The sequence below is a fragment of the Tyto alba genome, unplaced genomic scaffold (genome assembly GCF_018691265.1).
Source record: "Tyto alba isolate M040663 unplaced genomic scaffold, T.alba_DEE_v4.0 Super-Scaffold_13, whole genome shotgun sequence".
Classification (NCBI taxonomy): domain Eukaryota; kingdom Metazoa; phylum Chordata; class Aves; order Strigiformes; family Tytonidae; genus Tyto; species Tyto alba.
The window spans coordinates 32,270,308-32,291,356 of NW_024881275.1; the positions used below are offsets into that span (position 1 = coordinate 32,270,308).

Below are 21,049 nucleotides of genomic sequence, written 5' to 3' on the forward strand. Positions count from 1 at the left end.
TATTGGCATTCTCTGGGCTGCACTACTGCCTAACAATAGCTGTAAACCCTCAAAGCTGCAGCACTACCATTCTGAGGTCCAGGACAGTTGCATGCAGCCCAAAAGAAAATATTTTTTTTTTCATAATGGATTTACATTGGTTAATCTTCCCCATAATCCTTTGCAGGTGCTACGGATTTCTGTATTATTAATAATAAATACAAAATACTTCTGCATTTCAGTTGAAACTTTTGTTTAAAAGAGACAAGTAATCAGGAGACAATTTATAAAGATGCTGTATAAAAGGTTGTAGGTAGATAACACTAATGACACACAGAGATAGAAGCTGGATACACTTAGAGAATGACTTGAAAGCCTTTCAAAAGAGGATAGGAGAAACTAACCATGAGGAAAGATGATAAAATTTGTGAAGGAAACCTTGAATCTCCCTCAGACGGGAACACATTCCTGACAAAATTAAAGGATAATACTGGCACCTATACAACACTTTCATAAGGAGATTTTAAGACTTCTAAAGTGCTTTTTGGATACTAGAGAGCAGTATCCAAGCCTAACTCTAATGCTCATAGAACTTCTTGCATTGTAGCCAGCCAAGCAAAACAAAATTCTCTATGGAAAGACAGAGATAGTACATAATCCACGTGTGTTAATCAGGGAAGAGTGAGAGACTAGTTTGTTTTCTCATTTTTCCCTCAACACCTGAGTCTCAGCTAGCTGAAATAAGAAAATGTTGTTTATGTCAAGAAGTAATTTTTTACATGGCTTTGTAGAGATCTTCAAACAATCCAGAATCCCTGACAAACTGGGTGCTTCAAGACACTTGCCCATGAAGTCTTCCAGGCCAAGAACCACAGCTGATTAATCTCAACACTATCCCAGTCATAAGGACATGCTCAGAGGCGCTCTGCATTTAGGGCTCTCAGATGTTTCTTAAAGGACAGGAAAACACCACTGCTTCCCCTGTTACACAGAGGAGCAAAAGAAGGCTAAGTCTCTGAGACAAAAACGTGTATGTCAGAAGTAAGTCTCTTGCCTTGAGCCGTATTGTTTCAAATAAAGGCTTGGCAAAGCAACCTGCTGAAGGATTATGTTGGACTGGTTTTTTCCTTAATTTGTTTGGTAGAGTTGACTAAATATAATGCATTGGATAAGACAATAATAGATACTGATGATAGTAACACCAGCATCAAGTTGAGAATGCCAGCTAGCCTAGACCTCATACACGGACGCTGCAAGAAACTTTCTGTCCCTAGCCTTAACTCCATCCTTCCATGATATTGGCATCTCTTGTCTTCCCAGCACTGTGAAGTAGCTTTTTTTTCTGGATTTCAGAGGCCAAAAGCCAGCTACTCTATGGCTGAGCTTCCAGAGCTCGAGAAACCACTGTTTAACAGCAGCCCATTATATGTCCACTGTCTTCTCCAGTCCCACAGTGCAGTGTTGCTTTCCATCCTGTTGGAGGACATGGACAGGCAGAAGAGCTCAGGATTAGGGTTTGAGTTTAAGCCAAAGGACAATGTGGATATAACCACTTTAAACCTTGTGACATGGTATGGTGTGTCGTAACTCCAGCTCATGTTAGAATCCAGTAAACAAGAACTGCACATCTATAGATATAGATATGGGTAATTGACTTTGGCATCCCAGTGAAGATGTCAAGGTCAAATTCAAAGAGTAGCATTGCCTTCTCTAGCAAGGATGTACATAGGGAGGGGGAAGAAACTCCAGTCCTGTTTTCAGCACCTTCACCTTTTAAGAGTTTGACATGAGGGGATATAACAGTCTTCTCAAAAGAAACAAAGAGAAAATAACCCACCTCCCACAGTCATCATTTAATACTACTCTATTATGTTTCCACCTTCTCAATACATCCAAATACTTCCAAAGAGACAGGACTCATTTCACCTATCCCGTCCTAGCTCATCCCTCAGCTGAATCATTATGGATTTCTCTCCCCCCTCAGCTTTACAAATAGGGAGATTTCCTTCCTTCCATTCATTTAAAAATCCTTCAAAGACTTTCAGGATAATTTATATCATGCTGCCATAAAGCAATCTGTCCAGCTGGCTCAGAAGTTTGGCAACGAGAGCACATTGTGGCAGGTGTGTCCACTAAATTACACAGCACAGTTCGCAGCTCATGTAAAGCAAAATGATTACGTGTAGATGTCACCTAACAGCACACAGAATAAAAACCCACAGGCAAATCTAAGCCACTTTTTCTTACACTTGCTTGTAGACAATGAATGTTCACCCAAGGGAGAAGTTCTTTTTAATTAATCACTAGAGGCCAGTAAAAGAGATTTCCCTAAATTCTCAGTCAGCCTATGCAAAGAGACAGATCTCTAAGAAATTTCTCCATCAACATATGTGGAAGATAATCTCACACCTAGACTGTCAAGTCTACTCTCCCCTTTCCTATCCTGTGGCTAGCACTTAGATTCTGCATTTGGTGTTATATTTCATTTGGCAGCAGATCACTGAATCATCAAGAGATGTTTGACTGGAGTTCCAATTAACCATTTTTTTGCAAGAATCTTCTCATAATCTTTAGGTTAAAGGAAAAATTCCTGGCTCTCTAAAGCACTCCAAAGGTATTACAGTATTGCCAAAGGGAACATCATACAGAATGGACCTAGCCACTTTAATACAGAAACTGTTCACGATATCCAAAGTTTTCCCATGACCCATGCATCCAAATTATTTTGCTTCCACATCTTTAGTCTGCTACTTCATAAACACAGAATTTAATCCAGTCCTTAACTCACTTTGATATGGCTAGATTTCAGGTAAAATTTCCAATTTAGCCAGTGTGGGCTGAAACTCATCGTTACATCTCACACTGTTTCTTTTACAATGGCTAAACTACTGATTAGCACCCATTCAAAAGTAAATGAAATGTAATGTTCCTTGTCTTAGATTTGAACGATCTGACAGAACAAGATGTCACACATGTAAAACCTGAATCCTGATTATTTCATACTGATAGCCGAGCTGAATGACCTAGAACTCCATTGATAACTGTGCATTATTATGTACCCCACAGTTGCCATCAGAAATGTCTACCACTGGAACTAATCCTTGTTCAACAGTCAGGCAGTGCTTGATTAAGAGCTACTTCTCCACTCACTAAAATGGACTGATATTTATTTTCATGAAAGCTAGGTGAATGTATACATCAGCATCTAGCAGGAACAGTGAGTTTTTACCATAAATGTACCTAGACTAGTTTATAGCATACAAAAAACATGTAAATAAACACCATTAGTAAGGCCTCAAAATATTTTATGTTTGTTTCCTAAATTATGCCATCTGTGTATGTTTGCTAAACTGCGTCTGAGGTGTCATCACATTCATAAATCTTTGATGGTATTGTTATAGTGGGAAAATGCTTGCAAGTTTAAACATCTTTATTAATTCTGACTAAACCTTCTGCACACCGGCCACTGTGAACATCTTTAGGTTAGCATTTAGCTGTTTTTAATGTAAATGTGCAAATGTGAGGATCACATCCTCGGGTAATATAATTAACCATCATTTGTTTACGTCACTTTTACCAGATAGAGATTCAACACTGAAAATATACTGGAAACAATTATTTATCTTTAAGCGATGTTACAGATCAGAAACACTGTGACAGAAGCATCCTCATATAAACTCACAAATCTTACTTCTGAGATGCTAAGTTACCTGCCTTAGTTTTTGCATGAAGGGAACAATTCATGCTAGTAACACCAGAACTACAAATTCTCAGAGGCAGTTAGAGAGCAGATGAGCAAAGGAGACAATATGGCAAGCACATGAGGTCATTTTCCTACTTAAATGCTTTCTTTGATATGCTATTTGACAATCATTAACAAATTACATGGGAAAAAAAAAACATAAAACAGTTGCTGGTGAAATGCTATCTGCTGACAACTATAAATGGCAGAAAAATAACATAAGGAGCTTAGCCAAATGAATAGAAGCCCCAGGGAAACCTGTATTTACTTTTTTTCTTTTGCCACTCATTTAGATCTGTGCACCCACATACAAAATAGAGCAAATCACAGAGCACTATACTTCCTCATGCAAAAGTTTTTGCCAAAATTCACAGAATAAAGTTTTCAAAATATTTTTTCTCTAGGTCAAAAGTATTTTTCCCTACTCTAAGACAGTTTTAGCCTACAATGTCCAGACTGCTACTGACACATGTATGTCATTTTATTTATTGCTCCTAAAATCACTTTGTATTTAAAATACTCATTAGTCATTGCCGCACCGAATTGAAAGCCAGATTGATTTCAGCTGTGGTTGAAAAATAAACTCTCTCTCCCCTTGCTAGTATGATAACTGAACTAAAACAGAGAGAAATCATGCTCAGTAAAGCACAAATTTTTTATATCAATCTAAAAAGTGCATTCAGGGTTTTCCTACCTCCATGTGAAATGACCTTTTTGTAAGGTTCAATGACTTTCATATCAATTCTTTGTTCTTGTTCTCCAATAACCACTGTTCTCCATAACCTGTTGTCCTCTCGCTCCTCTTCAGCTGTGTACTCCGGAATTGATTCAGACTCCTCCTGGGAAGCATCCTTAGTAGCATTTTGCTCTTCTGAAAAATAAAATTGCATGTAATAAATCTTCCTGTGAAAGCTCTAAATATTTTCTCTGTTACATACATTTGAAATGGATGACTGAAATCAACTTGATTTTTACAGCAGTATCCTGGATCTGCACTGGTATAAATAAGAGCAGAATTTGATAATCTAACAGTCAGTAAATTAGAAGTTTCCATTTTTTAAAACTTTTAATTATTATGAACATAAAAGGAACAGCAGCAATTATCACTATGCAGAACACTGCCATGGGATTTTTGCATCCAGTTAGTAAAACGGGTCAGCTGCTTATTAGAGGTACTGCACTGTAAGTCTTTAAAAATCTTTGTGTTGCAGGTATGACAATTATACTAAAATTATACTAAAAAGCAAAATTGGCAATTGAAAGTGAACACAGCAATGCTTCTTGCCTAGAAATGGATTACCACAGAGCTACAGCTTCTCAACTTTTCCCCAGTTTCTCTCCAATCTCTTCATGTCTGGTACCAGCAAATATGAAGAACACTCATTTTCCCTTATCGTGAGATAATGCTGACTCCTCATAAATAAGCACAGTATTCACCTCTCCTTGGGCCTTTTCGCTGAAGTTAAATACCAGTTCCCTCCCAGATGTAAAGCACAGAGCAGCTGGGCAATCTGGCCTGCTAACACCAGCACCCATGAGAGAACAGGTACATGCAGTCCACAGATACAGTGATGGCAATAAACTGCATGGTTGACAAGAGACTATGAAATCTTATAGCACAACCTCTCTGATGGCTACTCTTAGTTTCAGAAAAGCTGTGAAGTAATTAACAAAATCTACATTTTCATTGCACATTGATGAGATGGCTCTTAACAACAAATTTAACTGCATTCCAGTTTTTCAAACTTAATGGCTGGTTACAGAGAAAGTGACATGAAAAGTGATTCTTTCACACAGCTGGAATTATTCAAGTTCCTTCTTTAGTTATTGTTAAAACACACTGTTTTTCCCATGGGAAAAAAACAAACCTCTTTTGTACTATTATTCTTGTTGAAGCACCTTTTCCTTGTGGCTCTGTGTGTATTATTAATTTATTTTCATAGTAAAAAGCCCATATATTTTATGCATTACACATATCTGAAGTAAACAAATCAACTGTTCTTTTTAAAGTGTTATTCTGGCTCTGTAGTCATAAGTAAGAGCAGAATTTGATCATATAAGTCAATAAGTGAGGTAACAGTAAAGAAAGATATATTGAGTTACATAATGACATACGTGTATGTACATAAAAAGCTGATCAGACATTTTACTTGAAAATACCAAGGAGATCTATGAGAGTAAAGAATAAACTAAAATAAGTTATTTTAATTGACAAGAAGAAGTAAAGAACATAATGTTTCATAGAAGTCCTCAAACCTTTCCATATATTGGTCTATCTTTGGACGCCTCTTTGATTACCGCTGCTTCTCAAACTACTCACACAAATGGAAGTACTCTTAAAATACATCAGTTTATCATAAGAATTAAATCAGTTACCTTTACAAAATCAGAAGTAAGATAGTATCCTGTGTATACACCACATCTATCTACACACGTGGAACCCACATACACATACATGTACTTAACTATTAATTTGTGAAGCTGATTTCTGCATTAAAACCTATTGGTAATTCCACAAGATTTTTTAGGAATATCAAGTTCCTCAAAACACAAAAAAAGAGTTTTGAACTTTTTTAAAAAATATGTATTACGTTGAACACGCATTTGTTACAGTAGAACTAATGAAGTCTGAATTTCTACTACTGCCTGTCTTGTATTTTCTGCCCCTAATACAAAGTACTATTAGGGAATAATATTGGCAGAAAGTCCCCCTCTCTGAGGTAGATTCTCCTATGTGTAACAAATGCCGAGCCTATCACCAATTCTTTTCTTTACCTAATTCCTACCCACCGGAATCTTGCAAGAAAGCAGTAATATTTCACCTTCTACCTCACTGACTAACCAGCCAATGAATTAAAACCATATTCAAGTAAGATTGTATTAGTGGTGAAAACAGCAATGGAAGATCAAGAAATACACATGCATATATAATATGACCACATCAGCCTTCTGTCCTTAGGAACTGCAAATAAAGACTGCAAAAGGTGATTTTTTTCAAGTATACTATTTCAGACTGGTTTAACTGTTGATGCTCAGTAGATTACATATTGTGGAACTGAAGTACATATTCATGTCTTCTCAGGGTACAATACTCATGATGTTTAATAACATACTTAACATTCAGTTTTGAAATACCACATATTCTGTGACATTGGGAACAAGCTTATAAAATGCATAACCCCGCTCCCTCCAAACCTAGGTATCTTAATGCAGTTGTGGATGATGTTAATTTTGTAAAAGTACCATTGAAAACAACATGAAAACTACATCTGTGCAGTCAAGCTATGAAAACTTTGACAGGCCATCACAATGGGGTCCATTCCCATAAGGATATAGGGTCCCCACAGGATGCTATTATGCAGGTCAGGTGCTTTCAGAATAGATAAGATGGGATAATTGGAACAGCCTAGGAAAACTGTCTAGTCAGCTGGTTCCTTGGAAGGTAGAAAGAGCATGGCTGAGGGAGAGAACTGTAGCTGGCAGAACAGCTTTAGTGAAAAGAGGCTGCGCGAGGTAACTGGCAGACTAATGCTGAAATTGTATTCAGGGTTTGGTAATTTTTTTTTTTTTGGTGGTGAGACTGCAAATGATGAAAAATGATGAGAAGAGATCCTGGTAAAACTTATGATGCTGGAACCAGTCAAATGAATTATTTTTGGATAGAAACAGTACTATATCACTTTTTCCTGATGAAGTGGCTGTGCTTTCCTGCTTGGAGTGTTGCTTTTGCAGAGAAAGATGCACCAGTGTGAAATTCAGAAAAGAAATGAACATTTGCAGACAAAATAATTAACATTATTTTACTTTCCAAACAATGCTGATCTGGCGGGAGTCCTTCACCTATACACACATATAGTTTTCAGAAATGCAATTTTTATGTAAGCTACTTATTTTATTGACAGCTGATTTTGATAAAATTTTACTTTTTTCCTTTTCTACTCTCTGTTCCTGGTTCATCTGAGTGGAAGACATTTTGCTGATTAAGTATGCCTAAAATCAAACCTCAAACCTCACAACTGTAAAAATGCCACCAAAAACACAGGCACCTCAAGTTCTTCTTCATTTAGGAGTTTGGGGAAACTGGTCCAACTTTAGCAACTGAACAAATCACCACATTTAGAAAGCAGCAAAAAAAGCTGGGAAGAAATGCTTGCCATAAATATTAGTGCCACTAAAATCACTGGGGTTGAATTTATGTACTTTAAGGCTTAAAGGCAAAATGTGTCCCACTGCAGACAGAGATTTTTGCTCTCACAGAGCAGTCACAACTGCGTAAAACTGCAAGCACATGCTGTTCTGGTATAAGCGTGCACGGACGCATGTGTGTGTGTGTGTTAGATTTAATCTCTGCTAAAAAAAATATTCTGATCATCAAGCAACTCATCACTATGCTCTACATCTACCCTACCCATAAGGAAAATCGGCCTTCTAATGAGAAGGGACATTAGAGATGCTCATGCATGATTGAGTACACAGCAATGCCTCTTTGGCATTATCACTTAAACTCATGCAACTGTTCTTTTATCCCCCAAAAAGCATACGATTTTTAACTTAGTGACCTCACTAGCAATAGAGAATTTAAATTCAAGGGAAAACTCAGTTTAGATTGATCCATTTTAGAAGTTTCTTTCTGTTGTAGATTGTGAAATGGTCACACTCATTTTCCCCTGAGATAGCTTAGGATCTTTATGTATTTACATTAGTGAATACAGTTGTGATATGGTTCTTAAGGTAGAAGCAAGGAATGAGTGTTAACACTGTATTTTGTACATCATGAGGGTAAGTAAAGTGAGTAAGACAGTGTAAAACACTTTCACACTACATGAGAGAAAATCATAAATATGTGAAGGAAGAGTGGAGTGCCCACTGCACACTTCAGGGTGTATCTACAACTAGCCCTGCTGAGAAACCATATTTAAATTGGTGGAATGAGGAATTCTGTTGTTACATCACCTGAGCTAGCTTTATCATGCCATGCACGCACCTTTCATGTCTCTGCTTTCCAATCATGCATGGGAATAAAAAAACACCTAACTCACTAACAATAGACCTCTCTCACCATGCTGTGTCTACTTCATTTATACAATGCAAGCTGTTTGGTGCAGCTTATGTCAGCCAACACATTTTGCACAAGGTTATATCCCTAAGTACTACTGATGTAACAGTAATCTAGAGCTGTCCAGAGCTGCACAAAGGTGCAGTGAGCTGAAAGCAACTGCTTTCTCCTCCTTGAACAACTCTTTTCAGACAAGTCCTATGGTACTAGACAAAGACAGGACTTTCTGCACTCTGCATAAGTAGAAATGAATTACTTTACATAGGGGAAGAAAGGTTTAAAAATAGCAGCCAATAAAAATACCTGGACACCTATCATTATTTCTCAAATGCTTTAACCATATGCACAGCCTGATAGGCATGAGACTGATTGTGTAAGCATTAACAAAAGAAACAGTGTAGAACATTACCTTGTCCAGTGTATTCAAAAGAGTCTGCTTCATCAGGAGTATCAAGGTCATCTACATTGATGTCAATTTCATCCGGCGTATCCAAATTATCATCAGAAAGCAGAGACCCTTCACTGTGGTCCAAAGAGAGATTGATATTTGGAGCAGTGAGCTTTATCCTTCTGGGATGGGAACCATTAAGGTCCAGAGAATTGGGAGGTTCTGAAAAGAGGAAAAAAAAAAAAAAAAAAAGAACTTTATCTTCTCCTCATACACTTCATCTCCCAGATACCTGGAAATCTTCAAACACTCTGGGATAGATCAATTTTAGTTAACACCAAGCTACGACCACTCAACATAGAACACAAATAGCAACGTTAATGTTTAAAGAAACAAAACAAGCATCTACAGGAATGGCAGATGTAGCCGGAGCTCTTAAATTTTGCAAAATCCAGACCGACCTTTTTGTAATCATCAGACAAAAATCAAGCCTTGGACAATGTTTAATAAAATAAAGAACAATATACAAATCATTTGAGTTATGAACCAAGACATTGATGAATCCTGGAAAAATTAATGAGTTAAAGTCCCCTGTAAACATTTGTTTTCTTATGCACTTGGTGCATTCAAACACCTTTGAACTGTTTGAACACATTTGAATGACGCTTATTTACAAGTAGCTATGTCTTTAGTTTTAACTATGCAATATCTTATTCAATACAGTAACAGAAATAAAAATACTGCTGTGTCTCTTAATGGGTCTTAAATAAAAGTAGTCTTCAACAAGACAAAAGCTAGGTATGGCTTTGCCCCTTGCCACTGCATTATGTGGCACATTTCAAGCTGTTCTGTCTGAAGTATTCTAATGCTAACTTAGTTCACTTAGATGGTAGTCAAATTTAACATAAACAACAGAGACTATTTAAACTTCACAGGGTCTAAATGAGTGATGACAAATATGCACAAGAGAAAGTGGCACACTACAGATATGATTTCTCAAGTGAAGACTAAAATTGATTAAATAAAGAGAACTTAACACTTTTTCTTTTTAACACTGAAATGGTTCTTTACCAGCATAAAAACATCCTTCTCACTGCATAATTAAATACCAAGAGAATAAGGTATAATTAAGAAAATGAGTAAGAGATTCTCTCACCGGGTCTCATCTCTGTAGAACTGGGGCTTAGTACACCCTCAGCAAAGGGCATGTCCATTCCCACATTCTCTTGTATCAACCTGAAAGGTAAAATACAAAGCAAAAATCTTAAAGTAATGCACAGGTTGACCTTGCTATCAATACAGCCCATGTGATTTCATATGGAACTGAAATCTTCCTCAACATAGCCAGTTCAGAAGTCTGATCACAAATGAATGTGAGAAACGAACACAGCTGTTGTAATTCCATTGTGCCATTCTCACCCCTTATTTATGCACACGTCTATAGAGTCTTTGGAGATTACAGGTCACACATAGCCACTTTTACTTGGATGAAGACATAGCACTGAATATTAACAGGCTGGCAAACAGCAATGTTTCTCATTTTATACAGATGAAGTAGCTGGATGTTCTGTCATCTGGCAAACCAGACACATCATTGCAGGGAGCTTCAGCTATCCTTTGCAAACTGTATGACACAGTTAAGAGTTCCATAACAGTATTTTTATTGCTGTACATACTGTTAGTGTATAGCAAAAATGAGATCATGAGTGGACATATTTTCATTCTTTTGATATCATTTGTACTTTAGAACAATTCTGACCCAAATCAGTCTTGTTGTAATACTGAAACAGTTGATGTCATGCATTGAAAGAGTACAGAAAGCACAAAAGTGAGAACCAAAACTGTATCACAGATTTTCAAAGACTAAAATGTTGCAAAATATCCTACCTAGACTCTATTTTTAGGGAGATACTAAGAAATTACATTTAACATGCCTAGATAAGACAAGTAAAAGGCATTAAGTGGTGAAAGTAGTAACAAAGGTGTTTGAATGTTTAAAGCAAATTGACTTGAATTGTTTTAATGTCTTTTCTATTCAAGTATTTTACAAAATGCTTACTGGGAGGATGGTTCAACTGCAGACAAGAAATAACATTTCACATTTTCAGGACATTCTTGACAGCTTTCAAACTATTTGCACTAGAAGTGTATGACTCCATAAAACCTTCATTTATTCTATCAAAGTAATTATAGCATTTTTTCTATATTAGTGTTCAAAACTCTTTATTTTAAAAAAATAATTTACTTTTTTCACAAAAGCTGAAGAACAGACAATTTTTACACTTTGATTAACAGAGCTGTGATGAGATCAAAGAAGGTCCTTTTCCCTGCCACAGCATCAGCTAGCTCTGTTCTGAGTGATTCAGCTGAATGGGTCTGAATAGGCTTGGCTTGTTGCTCCAGCAGGTTCTTCCTACCCTCTCTTTCCCCATGAGGACTACTCTCATTATTTCACTGTGTGCAGACAAGACTCTTCTGGCCAATCACTGCATCAGAGTATGAGTATAGTTTCTGTGATTTCTTGCCAATTTCATATAAATTCTATAGAATGTGTACATGTGGACCTGCCTATAAGTGTGCCAAAGGCTTCACTGTGCTTAAAGTTGTGAATGTTCTTTACCTCAAGCCCCATACCATCAAATTCCCAATACAGGCAGGCAAACTAGTGAACTCCCACTTCTCCTGTGAGGCCATAGAGAATACAGACAACACAAAGCCAGGGTCAAACATGTTTGTGCTGCTCAAGTAATGACCAGGCCTTATCTCTCAATAAAAACAGACATATTAATCTTGCTAATTTTACTAGATTTATCCCAATATACTGTGGATTACATCTTTCACAAATACAGAGATTAACTGCCTAATGATTTCTACAAAACATGCCAATTCTGGAATGTTTAATTACTGTCAAATAAGGCTTGAAATCTTTCTCTTTTGATACTCAATAGAACAGTAAAAAAATTTGATCAAAGCATCCTGCTCATAAATAAAATGAATGGCACAAATTGTCCGTAATGTACCATTTCCTTTTTTTCTGCTCTGTAGCATCATCTGTGTTCAGAAGCTGTACAGGAAGCTGCTATACAGAATATCATCACAATTTACTTAGAAAATGTAAATAAATCATTAGAGTCTTTGGGTTTTTTTGGTGTCTCTTCAATTCATAGTTAAATATGTGTAATGAAGTCTAATTTATCCATCTGAATTTAGCAGAGACAAATCTGAATTCTAACGACATGCTGTAAGTAACAGCCAACAGTGATGGAAACAGTGCGGGGAGAGGATAAATACTTCTAATAAATTTTAAATTCAGATTAAGATTTTATTTGGGGCTTTATTGACCTTTCCAAATATAAAACTATGAAGAGTTCTTGTACTAAAGCAGATCAGCACTAGTCAGATGATGACTTATGGTACTCAAGCTCAAGGGTAGGTAGTTTCGCTGGACAGAACAGGGTTTTGATACTAATATATAAACCACTAATTTATAAAAACTCTTACAGCCTTATAACACCAAATGACAATTCCTTACTGAACAAGCTTCAGAAATCACTGCAGGAAATTATTTGAAAGGAAATGCTTTTCTTTCAAGTTATGTGAAGAGTAAGCTACAGGAGGACAGTGAATTTTCAGGCTTTCTGTATTAAAAAGAGAGTATTCTCTGCAATAAGCCTGTAAAAAAGTTTGAGCAGAATGAAGATAATCTTCTCCTCTGTATGATAAGAGCATGACTGAGTTTTATATATGCTGTTCTTACAGGAACAGTGAAAATTATAGCCTGAAAAAAAAGCAATTTCCCACAAGTAATTAATTAAGAATTTTAGGAGCTGTTTAAAATTTTTGCAATACCTGGGACAGAATTATCCTAAATAATTACATTTCTAGGATTGTCTCAATACTGCTTTTCTCCTGTGGCATTTTTATCTTTTTTTAAAACATGTATATGTACTTGGAGTTGGAATTGATACTTTCTTTAGAACCTCTTACATGCCATGAATTTAAAATGTTTTTCTGTTTTCAGTGGCACCACTACCGCTGAGTTAAAACAGAATTTTATGTTACAGTTGTGTTTAGAAGAATGGTACATTTCTAGGAGATCGAAAGATAAAGGTGTTTCATATCCTTTTGTTTGAATTTCTACTGAAATACAGCTACTGCTACAGGCAGTATACTCAAAAAATACTCCTCACTTAGGGATTACAAGTAAACAGCATCAGAATTTGTTTGAGAATCTCTACCTTTATTTTAATGGCACAGTGTTTTTAATATCAATAATCCGTATCGTGCATATTGGGATATTTGACTTGGGAAGCAAGAGTCTACAGTCCTGAAAGGCCTGGGACAAGGCAGACAGTTAAAAATCAGTTCAAGCCCAGTCACCAAAAGCACTGCTGACACAAGGTTATCCATTGTATTTTCAATTACATAAAAGGTGGTATCACCTTTCAGAGATTTGATTTCTTTTTTTTTTTTCTTTTTTTAAATTGTATCAGGTTCTTTTACTGTCAAATAAACACTCAATAGGCATTTCAGAGAAGAGGGAGTCTGACTGAAATTACTCATATTTTTCAGATCCCTTGTGCTTTAGCCAAACAGATTAAAGATTCCTTGCTAGACATACATATTCTATGTTCAGTGAAAGTTCGCATTTTTTAAAAGCTATAGTTAATATTTGTTCAGTCATAAACCTGGTCACAGACCACGGCTTCTGATACTGTACATCAACAAATGGCTCCAGACTTCCCGTCAGTGTGAGAACAAGCAAGATATGGATAGAGTTTGTTTTCTAAAGACTTGGCTCCCCATTTCCTAATAGCTTTTGAGAGCGTGCTATACTGAGCAGCTCAACACCTTGCAGAGTAATCTCTGGCTGTGCACAAGCTCTCAACAGATCTCAGCAGGAACCCTAATAATGGAAGATGGACTCCAGACACTTAAATTAAGCAACTACCTTCTCCCCCTTTCCCATAGACTACTTCACATACTTCCAAAATTCTGGCTTACAAAATTTCTTGCCTTCCATACAGATGCAACTGATGCCATGGATGATGTGGCCAAAAGTACTAGAAAAGGAAAACACTTTTTTTTTTTTCCTTTTAATGAATGCTCCTTATTGAAAAAGTAAATTAAGTTACTTTAGAAAGCTCCACTCTAATCAGGTATGATTTACTGCATTGATAAAAAAAGGATCTTTCACTCAGAACAGAGGTCAAAGTCAAATAAGCTTTTTGTGTCATAAATGACTTCTTTTATGTGGTACACAGACCAGTCATTTAAGGATCAGCTGCACTGGGAATCAAGTTACTGCATATTTGCTTTGATAATTCAGGTCTGCATACTTGTTCAGAAGTAGCTAAAAACTCCGTTTCTCAAAGGTGGATCAGAGACACATACTAAATTCTCATAAAAGGAGGAAAAAGAGGCTGGAGGCTGAAATCCTCTCCCTACTCTTTCTTGGTTCAGACATTCTTACAGCTCAATAAATTAATAACCTTTAAATAATTCTTAGTGCCCTCTCAAATCTGTGTTTCTCAGAATAAAAGTTACCATTCCTGACTTTTCTAGGTGCAGTAGCATTCTGTTATTTTGGAAAGAGCAGCTCTGAACATGCACAGCAATATGTCATAATCCCTATGGACTGTGCTGCCTCACCCTTGTGTCATATGTGATAAATCACCAGTTTCCCAAGCTGCTCCGCAGCTATTACATATCAAGAAGTTAATTTCTTTAGTCTAAAACAAATAATCTCTCCAATGGTTGCTCTGAATTAACACCTGCAACCTGCAAAAGAACACAACATTAATTCAACAATGACCGTTACCTTTCTAAAGCATATCCCTCCACTCCAACCAAGCTTCTGTACTCAACAATGCAAAAGTTTATTCTGGAGCCCACAAACACTTCTCCTAGATAACTAAATCATGTCTCTTCCATGCTGTTCCCTCTATACACAGAAATACTTTTATATTTAAATTTTCACATGATGTTAAAGTTTTTATAATGTTTCAAAGCAAGATTAGTATAAGGAATGACATGGATGAAATCACCTCAGCTCATATTAATACATGCTTGCTTTGGAAACTAAATGGGAGGAGGGGAGATGAAGTACAATTAAAAGGTTATTCAGAGACAAGACATCTGGCTTTTTCCATATTCTCAAATTCCACACATCACACAGGTACACCAGGGTCTTGGATTAAATAAAAGTCCTGCTTATAACCCACTGGCTCACTGGTTTGCAGTGAAAAACTGAGCTGTTTCAAGGACGAATGCATGAACTATGAAATTTTAGGTACAAAAACAAGGTAAGGTAACTGAAGTTCCTCCTTGAGTCACTTTTGCAGAACATGGGCAGCACAAAGTATTTTTCTTTTGAACCCCTCCCGCCTCCACCCTGTAAAGCTGCCCTTATACAAGCACAGAGACCAGGAAAGGACAAATGAGAACTTGAGGGATTGGACATGACAGTACAGTATTTTCCTTGGAAGGCATGAAAAACCCCTTGGCGTTTATCCAGTAACGCCTATCCACTGACTCAGCACGGCTCCATCTGAAAGTGCCCTTATGATTAACAGGGTTAAATGTTTAGCCAGGCCAAGTCCAGAGTACACAGTAACTTGTGCAAGACCATTTCTGGCCTTTCCACTGCCAGAGGTAAGCTACTGATGGCTCTCACAGCATCCTGATTGCTCCACCTGGAGGATGTCTAACCTCCTTTGGAGAATATGAGAATGGTGTTATTCCATGTTCAAGAGCATTAAAAAGCCTCAGAAATGGAGCCTAAAGCAAATCTTCACGCACTCCACAAATTGGAATTTACATCAAGGAAGAGTTGACATGAAGTGTTTTCATAATTGGTATACTCCTCTTCAGTTTACAATTCTGTGATACAGAAGTTTATATAAATTTAAAGCCAAAATATCTCACCAGATAGCTGACTTAACAAGGGGTGTATTGCTATCATCCATCTCTGTAGCTACTCCAACATTCACCTCACCTCGTATAAAAGAACAGCAAACCCCATTCTGTTACCATAATTAAATACTTGACATATTATTCCATTTTTGGAACACAAACTGTTTTGTGGTTCTGCATTTATATTCAAATATACACCTTTCCCTTTCTTTCATAGGTTATATATGTGTGCTCCAAGTTTGTGGCTTGTAATTGCTGTTCCATTTCTGTTCAGAAAAAGCTAGAGATTAGAAATTCGCAGATCATATAACTATGTTTTAAAGTAACAGCAAGTATATACTTTCTGAAAACACTCCTCTTTCTTGTAATGCTCAGAAAAAAACAATATAGTCATTCTGTCCTTAGTTTTAAGTAGAGGATGGCTCTTTTGGTTGTAGGTGCAACTCCATAAACTGTGTTATAGCTGAGATGTGTTATTCCAGAGGCCTTTAATGCTAATGGACTAATAACAAATCCTAATTTAATGTGCATGTGTTTGTGTTTTGATGCTTATCATCCATGTAAGATGGGTGGAAATGTTCTACAAGCAAAGTCAGAGAACTGTTGGACAAACTTCAGTATCAACTATGTCTATAGCCAAAAGGAGACACTACAGGAAATAAAGTGTTAGCATATAAATTTGAAAAATAAAACCTGACAGAATAAAGGCTTTAGCCTGAAGAAAGTTTGATGAAAATACAGAAAAAGAAACAGACAAAGAAGCCAGGAACATTAGTCCCAAAAACCCCAGCTGGATTGTGCACTAAGAGAAGAGGAAACCCATTAGCAAATGCACCCACTAAAAACAACCCCCAAGATTACTTCCTAAAACTAGTCTTTTGCTACAAAACTTCCAGACAACAAACAAAAAATTTCTAACCACTGCCTATTCAGAGATAAAGGAGACTGCAGTGTGAGTTTTTCAGGTTCAGCAGAATTAATGATCCCTAAACTGTAGTTGAGTATGCAACAAATCAAAGTGACATGCACTGTGCAGGATTCAGTCAGGGACTGTGCTTCCACTATATCCACATACCAATAAAATGAGCATATTGGAAGGAATCCACTCCAGGATATCTGGGACTAGAAAAAAGTCATTACTTTTACTCACAGCTGTGTAAAATAATCATACTGTATACAGGTGACTTGTAAAAATGGATTCATTTTATAACCTCCTGAGAGCTGCATTTAGCAACCATATGTTAGTACACTAAATTAACTGTGTTTCTGTTGCTATTTATTTGGTAGCTCTTAATCACAAATTAGTTCAGGAAAAATCTATACACTGAGCACTGGAATTTATTCCCACCTCTGGATGCAAACCAAAACCCCCAAAAAAGTATCAGTGGTGCTTTGATCCAAAGCTTTATTAATCAAACATCTGTGCAAATGCTAACTAATCATTGTCACACTGCTGCACAATAAACACATGCTGATATTCCCATTTTACAGAAAAACATGTCACTTACTTTCTTGACAGCCACAGAATAAACCATTGCTAAAAATCAGTAATAGTCGTAACTTCCTAGTTTTTCACACTATACTCTTCAGATTTAAAGCTTCTTTTACTGATTACACTGTTACTTGATTCTTTCCATGTGCTCATTTTTTACTCCATTTTCAACATCAAGGTTGGATGAAAAAGTTACGCATGGCTCTAGGAGGTAATATGCCTTCTGTAGGAACACCCTGCAGTCTAGCCAGAAGACTTAAATCACTTGCATTTCAATATGTTAACTGAAAACATGTTAAAATTCTAATTTTGGGCTACTGGATAAATTTTTTAACTATTCTTTATGAAAATGTTTCCTATTCTCCAATCAACTTCAGTGTTTAGTATCTGTTTATGTAGCCATATTTTTCCTTGTTCCTCTTCTTAAATCTATATTGGAAGCCTCATTTTTTTAACATGTTGCCACTCATAGAAGTAAGCTCTCCTGTCTGCTCGTCAGTTTAACACTGTAAAAATAAAAGCGGCTATTCTTAAGAACACAATGCTGCTTTAACTGCTGCTAGGCAGCCAGAGGCTGTCTGTCCCGAGTCCTTGCCAGCTCCCTCTCTGCGTCACAGCGTAAGAGAAGCAGGCAAAGCCAGGGAGGGATGCAGGGAGCCATGGAGGGACAAACCCAAGTGAACAGATGAGTGATGATGGGATTCACTAGGCTATTTCAGCAACTTATCCATATGCCCATGGATGAGGAAGGCTTATGGAAGGAATCCAGGGCTCCAGGCTTCAATTATCTGTGACTTCGAGCCACATGAAATAAAAAGGCATCTCAATATAGAATGAAGAAAATTGGATTTAAGTCCCAAACCTAGATGTCTGTTGAAATGGGTCTTAGGAATGCAAGCCAAGCTGATGCTGCTTGCAGCAGGTCCCAGAGTCCCCAGAAGTCTCTTCCTAGAGGTCTGTCACCAGCAGGCCATAGGATGCTACAGGAAAGACAGTGCAACCCAATGAACAGCTATTTAATACTATTTAATAATTAATAAATATTTAATTATCTTGTCCTTTCTGCATCCCCAAGCATTATTAACTGTGCACCATTCAAGCACTGATCTAGAGACAGGACAATCAGTTCCAGAGCTTTTCAGACCTGTAATCACCTGAGTATTGTGCATTTCCCAGCATTATTTAACATACTTTAGACAACAGCATTGTGAGTTAAAGATAAGGAATTATTCACTATTACAGAAGAGAAACAGAGAAATTAGCTTTGAGAGTATCCATTAATTATGAGCTCTTGATATGTGATGCCTAACAACCTTAGGATTTTTTTTGAATATGCAGCATTTTATTACATCTTTTATATGCCACTACTGATCCTCAGAACTAGCTGCCACTTAAAAAGACTGGCATAGTCAGACCCCAGTGGCTTTACATTGGCATCCAGAAAAAGAACAAATTGCACAGGGGTCAGAGAAGGATGTCTGTGATTCAAGCAGCTGCTGACTCCTACTGACCTGCCCTGCACCACATAATAACTTCATGGCATGGTCATGGACAGGAGACAATTCTTTAGGGCAGTGTTATTTGACTGTACCCATGAAATAGCACTGTCTCCAACTATGCCTCTTACAGTGGACTGTAGAACCTGCTAGGCATTTCCTAGTATTGCCATTTTAATAGTATTCTCTTAACTCAATATTCTGTGTGCAAAAGCAGGTAGAGGGTAACAAATTACAAGGCAGAAATAACATTCCACTTGACATCTATTGCTCTGCTTTGGCATTGCCATATACATACCATTCACATACCACGACACAGTCTTGCCCTCAGAGCAGTGGCTCTCCCCTGTCACACGCCCAGCTCAACAGCTGCTTAGTCCTTACTGAGCCAGTGGAAAATTACCTAAATTAACAGCACAAAGCCGGGGAGCCTGTGTGACGCGTGCTTCTCCATCAATGTTGGAAGAACACAAAGTCTGGCAACAGCTATGTAGGTTCAAATCAGTATTAGCATTCAGAAGGTTTTTTAAACTTATCTGATCTCTCTGCTCTTAATAAACGTTGTTAATATTCTACAAATAACATCTAGATGATCTGTTAATCAACAACCACTGTTGAACAAACACTACAAATGCACTGTATCAAGGTAATGCCAATGGAGAAAGTAGGCGCTGTATCAATCCGAGGTAAAAGATCCTTAAGTATAGTCTGAAAATACATTTTGTTTGAAAATTGTATTTCTAAAAATTTATTAAAATGACAGGCCTAATCACAGATCTGGGACCTGATTCCCTCCTTCCACTTTCATTGAGCAATTAATTATTTCTTGAGAATACTCAGTTTTAGTTTTCCTCATTTTAAAATCAGTTTTCCTTCCAGCATGTGCAACTCACAGTGGCCATTTTTCTGTCATACTGTGCTGTCAAGACCATTCATCAGAATACCTGCGGCTCGAAATGATGCAATTGGCACATGAACAACACTTGAAAAAGCAACATGCACTTTATACCTCGTGCAGCAATCTGCACTTTCAGGAAGTATGCTAATGCCCTGAGAGTAGTTAACAGGGTAGAGGTTGCAGGACCAGAAGCAGAAAAATCTTTAGGAAGTCTTACATTTTACACCCTACTGATATTTTCCAGTGGAGTTGTGAAAACTCCCCTCCAACTATTATTACAGTCCACATCTTTTCAAGCACATTTGCTTCCAAATGAAGATATGCTAAAATGCCTTGGACTGCTCTAAACCATTAGTAATAGCCACTAGTTCTGCAAGTGAGCAAACTTCTGAACTTCAGCAGCTATTTCCTGTTTTCTACTTGGCTCTTCGCAATACTGTCAACTTTCTACATTGCTTAATGGATTTGCTTCTTTGTGTGTATAAATGCTGAACTGTACAATGATGACGATACTTATTACCATATTATAATAGCTGGAATCAAATATTTTAACAAAACATTGTATAAGAGGTGAATTCTGTCTTGCTTCTGTCTTCTGTTCAGGGATGATTTAACTCACCTAACATCAAGATGTATGGATTCATAGCACTTTTATTGGTCTGTTCATTAAAGCATTAGGATTTTTCTAGCACTCCTTTGATTTCAAGTTCAGCCTCTGTACAATTTATAATACAATGACAGACAAGAAAAGATACATGGCAACATTTTTTTATACTATATGACTTCTATCTTTTCATCTGCTCATAATGTTTTTTTCTCTGGTCCTATTTCTGACTTCATTCCTTATCGTTCTCAAACAGCTTCTATTCCTTTCATCTTAAATCTTGTGAATTTGCCCATTTTCTCTGTTCTTCTCATGTCTGTGTGACTGTACCTTGAAATTTCTATCTTTCCATCTTTTCCAAGTTAATGTAACTATGATTTCGCAACCTATGATGTTCAATGTTATTACAGTTTAGTTTAATATCTTATCTATTGCAGTAAACCTACAAATAACTAAGAAGCAGCTACATTTTTCCTATC

At 37.0% G+C, this 21,049-nt stretch overlaps 1 protein-coding gene across 3 annotated transcripts in view; it reads right to left on the reverse strand.

Moving 5' to 3' along the window:
• PRUNE2 (prune homolog 2 with BCH domain) overlaps positions 1-21,049 on the reverse strand; it is a 143,545-nt gene that overhangs the window by 17,464 nt on the left and 105,032 nt on the right. For all 3 annotated transcript variants that reach the window (XM_032981885.2, XM_042787997.1, XM_032981884.2), the window contains 3 exons: positions 10,322-10,401; positions 9,187-9,387; positions 4,416-4,592 (listed from right to left, as the gene is read on the reverse strand). In XM_032981885.2, coding sequence (XP_032837776.1) covers positions 4,416-4,592; positions 9,187-9,387; positions 10,322-10,401 — 458 coding nt within the window. The remainder of the gene's footprint in view (positions 1-4,415; positions 4,593-9,186; positions 9,388-10,321; positions 10,402-21,049) is intronic.